The 6192-nt window shown below is 43.7% G+C and overlaps 1 protein-coding gene across 1 annotated transcript in view; it reads right to left on the bottom strand.

The window, feature by feature from the left end:
• LOC110328587 (aromatase) overlaps positions 1 to 6192 on the bottom strand; it is a 26139-nt gene that overhangs the window by 15886 nt on the left and 4061 nt on the right. Inside the window, exon 2 of the mRNA XM_021208009.1 lies at positions 4182 to 4332. Coding sequence (XP_021063668.1) covers positions 4182 to 4332 — 151 coding nt within the window. The remainder of the gene's footprint in view (positions 1 to 4181; positions 4333 to 6192) is intronic.

Consider the following 6192-nt stretch of genomic DNA (forward strand, 5'->3'; position numbering starts at 1 on the left):
CACACACACACACACACACACACAGCACAGCACACACATACAGCACATACAAACACACCCAGCACACACACACACACACACACACACACACACACACACACAGAGCACATATACCATACACACACAGCACACGCACACTACATACACATACACAGCACGCACAGCACACATGCAGTGCACACACACACACACACACACACACCTTTTCTCCTTCATCAGCAGTTCCCTCTGGAGTTCTCCATCCCCACCACAACTCATAGGAGTCCCATGATCAGATGCCTTATTGTCTCTACTTGCTTCTGTGCTTCCTTTCAGTTCCCCTGCCATCTTTGCTGTTTCTTGAACAGTTTAGACAGGCTCTGTCTCCGGGCCTCTGTGCCTCCTGTTCCTTCTGTACAATGCACATTTTCTCCAGATTTCTACCAGGATCATGTCCTCACTTCAAGTCTTTTGAAAAGTATATTTATTTTATTTTTCCATTTGTGGTGTGTGTGTGTGTGTGTGTGTGTGTGTGCCCATGTCTTCATCTCTGTAGGCATACATGTGTGGGTGTACACATGGAAGCCTTTTGTTGATGTCGGGAATCATCGTTTACTCTTCCAACCATATCCATTGAATCACCTGCCCATCTCTCCTCCTAAGTCTGTAGTCGGGGAGGCCTGCCCCAAACCACCCATGCACAATTATACTACAGTCCCTACAACTAACCCCAACCCCAACCTTTATTTTTCCAGCTTCCCCCCATATAGTACCTAGCTACTTGGTTTTCTTAGGACTGTCTCAACTTATCATTTAAAACCCCTAGCTTAGAAAAACTCCGAATCTCAGACAAACTAAACAGCTTCTCATCATGTATACACTCCATAATGGCATTTACGTCACAGACAGGCTGCACAGTTAACAATGTGACCCCAGGAGATTATGTCTGACAACCATCATGGTCATTTTATATACTCTACAGGGACAATGTGTCCTCTCTCAGGGTGCACCGTATTAAGGAACACATGGCTATACTGTGCATTTCACTTCTCTATTCCTAGTATACTAACAGCGAGCTCTCCCTTAAGAATAGGAGCTTTGAGCTGTTCTTATTCTCCAAGTGGAATACTGCTGTGTTCCTAGAGCAGAGCCTGGTATGTAATGCCTTCTCATTTATCAAAGGAACAGAAAGTCAATTATTACTGTTAGTACAGAAGCTCTTAATATACGTTCAACAAATTCCTTGTAAATTTACACATAATTAAGACAGGTATGCAGATAAAACTTTCATTCCCATGTTAATTGTTAATTATCCCTCATGAGTGATGCTCAAAATATTTTATTTTTGTATACACACATACTAGGCATATAATAATACAGCATCCGTAGACCCTGGTGTGGGACATAAACTGCCCAAGGGCACTATGTATGCTTCAGTGCAGATTCCATAAGCATCTGCATCTCAGGGCTTTACCTCAAAGTCTCCAAGATGTCCAGGCAGCATGCAAGCAGCACTCCTGACTGCCTACCCTGAAATTCTGCAGCCTCTGCTCCTTTGGGACAAGGCTAGTTGGAAAGCTGGGCTGCAGTCATCACATAGTTGTAATGAGTCTAAGCCTCAAACTTTTCAAATGGAAAAGAACTCGGGCAAAATAACAATCTTTCTGAGGTCCGATGGGGTGGTTTCAAGAGGCACAGGTAGTTCTCAAAAGGACTTGAAGAGCGGGCAAGGGAGGGAGATAGGGACAAACAAGTCCTATTCCAGAGGGGAGCTCAGCCTTTTAACAACAGCATGGAGGGCTGGGAGGCAATTAAGGAGAACACAAAGACTCCCACAAGTGAAAGGCCGGAGGGAACAGAACAAGAAGAGATCTGAGAGATCTGGGGGAAGGGGAGGCTGGTCAAGTCAGTGCCTCTGTACGAGTCAGTACTGCCCTGGCCAGGGCCACTAAGGGTCGCTTTCCTCCCGAAGAAGGGTAGGTAACCCTGGCTGTGACAAGGACCCCACCTTAGGAGTTGCGTGTGGACACCTGTGAATTTGTCTGGTGACCTAAGTTTCTAAATGTCCACTCGCTGCGAGAAACTTTACCTACTACTGTGTCTTCCGATTCATTACTCTTCACTTGAAATCTAGTCTTCTACCAGTCTCTCCTTGGCTAGACTCAAGCATAGCACAGTAAGAGGAAAACTACCCAGCGCTGCTTAGTTCTTTGCTTTCGTCCCAGAGAAAGGCACTCTTGCCCCAGGAGCAGCTTCCCTTCTTTCCGGGGGGGGGGGGGGAGTTTGCTACGCTTTTCCCACAGCTCTCTGGGATCACATGGAAAGCTTCAGCAGGGCTGGTATCTGTCCACAGCCAGGCTAGGTCAGGGCCCATGCCCTAGAATTCCTGCGTGCCCCTGGCTAATCTAAAGCATCACTCACGAGCACAGTGCTCAGGTGGATCTGTGTTTGAATAAGTATCACCTGTTTGCCAAGGGAAACTGGGGAGCGGAAGGAAAGCCAGGCTAAGGAGAGTAGGGCTAGAAGACCTTTCTCTGTGCCGGGGGCGGGGGGGCGGGGAGGGGTGTGTGAAAACGCAGGACAGTCCTAAATGGCATTGGTTACAAAACGCTAAAGATGTAGAGAAAACATTTCTAATTTGCTTGAATTAGAATGACCAGACTGCAATAGATCTTAATGTATCAAACCAAAGCATCATTGTGGTCTAGTCACGCTGGAGCAATGCACCTGAACCATCTGCAAACTTGGTGAAAGCAGACTGCTGGGGGCCTAATCCAGATGTTCTTTTAGTAGGTCCTGGTGGGGTACAAGCATGTGTAGTTCTAACAGGTTCTAAGCGGTGCAGCTGTTGCTAGTGAAGGAAGCCTGCCAGAAAACCTCTGTGCTGCTCCATGAGGAGGGAGACACGCCCCACGCCCATCGCCCACCACAGCTGCTCAGGGCTCTGTAGAAGTAGTCTGCCTTGGCCATTCTTCAGAGAGCAACAACATCAGAAGGGCACCTCAGGCCAAAACGAGGGAATTAAATAGATCCAGAAGAACATGATTGGGTAGACTGAAATATTTGGAATTCTAGGATTGTATTTTTCACCTGTATGCCCTTCTTTCAGTATTTACTTCAAAGAACTGCACTTCAAGGATACTGTTATATTTGATAAAAGGACAAGAAAACAAATGAACAAGAAAACAGTTCCTGGGCTGGAGAGATGGCTCAGTGGTTAAGAGCACTGGCTGTTCTTCCAGAGGTCCTGAGTTCAATTCCCAGCACCCACGTGGTAGCTTACAACCATCTATAGGGAAATCTGATGCCCTCTTCTGGCATGCATGTATACATGCAGAGAAAGCACTCACATACATAGAATAAATAAATGAATCTTTTAAAAAAGAAAGCAGTTCCTCCTTAACAGTCGACAAGACCTTAGTAAATTCCAGGATGAATGCAATCCAGCAAAGCATAACAACTCAGGAAGGAGAACTTTGGTTTTTAATGGGTACTACTGATCTCAGTTGGTTTCAGATGGCTTTGCCCAGACACTGGCTAACAGCCATTGATTGGACAGTTGGTTTCAGATGGCTTTGCCCAGTCTTCAGTAGCCTGCAGGGTAAACTGAAAGCTACTGGTCACATATCAGCTTCTGCTGTGTTGTTATTTAAGGATTTGGGGGACTGTTTTTGCTTTCGCTTTTCTATTTGCTTACTTGTAGAAATAATACCGAAAGCAAAGAGAAGCAGAAAACATGGTATGTCTTCCCTAAAGCGTGTTTGGCAAAAACCAAGCCATCTGGTCTCCAAGTGTCCACATTTGTGACTCAGAGAAATTTTGAATGATTTCCCAACTTCCTATGGTTCTTTATCTATGTGTCTCTGGCTTCAACTCAAGGAAATTTTGACCATTTTGCTTTTCCACAGTATCAGAGTGCCACATGGCCATTTGTCACCTTCATTTTGTGGAGGGGAAAACAATGTGGCTTTATCGAAATATCAAGCTATCAAAATGAAGTGACTTTTTATAGAGAAAACTCAATATTATTTTTAAAACTAGGGAAAACTTCAGCCTTGATTTTAAGGGGGCAGCAGAAGTAGTCGGAGCACAGGCGGTGGGTGAGTACTGAGAGGGGAGCCCGGGCCTGGCACACTAAGTACACGTTCTCGCTGAGCTGCACCCTCGGCCACGATAGCCTTGCTTATTATTCACAGACTCACTTGCTGATAATGAGTGTCTCCTCTCCACTGATCCAGACTCTCATGAACTCTCCATACATCTTATTGTAGTAGTTGCAGGCACTTCCAATCCCCATCCACAAGAATCTGCCATGGGAAATGAGGGGCCCAATTCCCAGACAGTAGCCAGGACCTACAACAGACCGTAAGAACACAGTGAACTTCTTAACAATGCCAAAAAATTGTGCTTTCATATTCAATCTTTTTAAATATCTTCTGGAGTCTATATGTGAGTCACTCAAGGTGATTTAAAACAAAAGCAAAGATCACATGAGACTCTCCACCTCTTCATGAAGGAGAAGCACATGACTTCACAGTTGCTACTCTTGATCCGTCATCACGGCTCCACTAAAAGTGAGGCTACACGCTCATTTCTAAGAGTCTGGAATAAAAGTCAGTTTGTCTGTCTGTTATAAGCATAGGAACCGTAACAGGTGACAAGCTAATGAAACTGTATGGCTGTCTGCTGCTCTTATCTGAAAGTTCTTGGTTGTGAACAGCCCAGTTGACAGAATGAGTTGACTAGAACCAGGCATGGCTTTCTCTCATCTGAGAGAGGGTCTTGTGAGGATAATGTCCAGTCTCAAAACACTCCACTGCTTTTAGAAGGCTCAGTTTATGAAAAGGAGTCTTGAGCAAAAATCTTGTGAGGTAATACAAACCTAAGAACTCAATTATTACAATGTAGAACTCACAGCCTACACTAGGGCTCACGTACCAGGATCTGGTTTCAGCAGAGAGCAGTGTCCAGCTTACAGCCTTGCTAACATAGACAATGGTAGGATTATGCAGAGTGAGAACCCAGGGGAAAGGGGAGGGAATTGTATGTGGTCTATGTCACACAGCAAACTTGTAGCTTGCATTTGTTCTGTTAACTTCGTAGGTCAGCAGACAAAGCAATGTGTGTCACCACAGCATCTTCAAACACACATGAGTGTCACCACAGCATCTTCAAACACACATGTGGTTGTGCTTTGTGGTTTTTGAGACAGTGTTAAACGGCTTTGCTCAGGCTATCCTGGAACACCTTTGCTCAAAGATTTAAAGAAGCAGATTTGATCAAATACATAGTTCTTCAAAATATCAGATATATCAACTTTTAATCTTTAAAATATGTGTTGTCAACAAAATACCATTTATAGCAGTACATCACAGATGCTCTGCAAGTGTTTTCAAATAAACTGGCTGTGTGTGCATAATATAAAGAGTGAATTTTTTAGTGTTGTCCTACACACACGCACACACAAACACACAAATTTTTAAATGAAATAACAACAGTTGTTGTTCTTCCTTTGAGCATTTTAGGCTGTTTTTACATTTAGATCAAAAGTGGAAGAAGATTACATAACATCTAATCTACATGAAGCCAAGTATTGGCTTGACTAAAAAAAGACTTGTCTACAAATATTTACTTAATAGTCAAACTCCATGAAACACAAAGACAGTACTATAAATGGCTTATATTTAGGAGGCATTATTCCCCTACTAGTATAGTATTTCCCTACCATAAAACATAAAAATTATCAAAATGAAAACATTTTGAAATGGGTCTCACTATGTAGCACCAGGCTGGCCTGGAACTTGCTATGTAGACCAGGCTGGCCTCGAACTCACAGAGATCTGCCTGCCTCTGCCTCCCAAATGCTGAGAATAAAGGTGTGTGTCACCATACCTGGCCAAAATGAAAACATTTATTTAAAAAGATATTATAATGAAGATTTGTATATACTGAAAAATGAAGCTTGCTAGACAATACATGGGTTAAGAGTCTGAGTATTTAGCCAGGCAGCAGCAGTGGTGGTATAAGGCTTTTTAATTCCAGCCCTCAGGAGGCAAAGGCAGTAGATGACTGGATTCAAGGCCAGCCTGGTCTACAGAGTGAGTTCCAGGATATTCGGGGCTACACAGAGAAACCCTGTCTAGAAGAAAGAAAGAAAGAAAGAAAGAAAGAAAGAAAGAAAGAAAGAAAGAAAGAAAGAAAGAAAGAAAGAAA

Source organism: Mus pahari, chromosome 10, assembly GCF_900095145.1.
Source record: "Mus pahari chromosome 10, PAHARI_EIJ_v1.1, whole genome shotgun sequence".
NCBI classification, from domain to species: domain Eukaryota; kingdom Metazoa; phylum Chordata; class Mammalia; order Rodentia; family Muridae; genus Mus; species Mus pahari.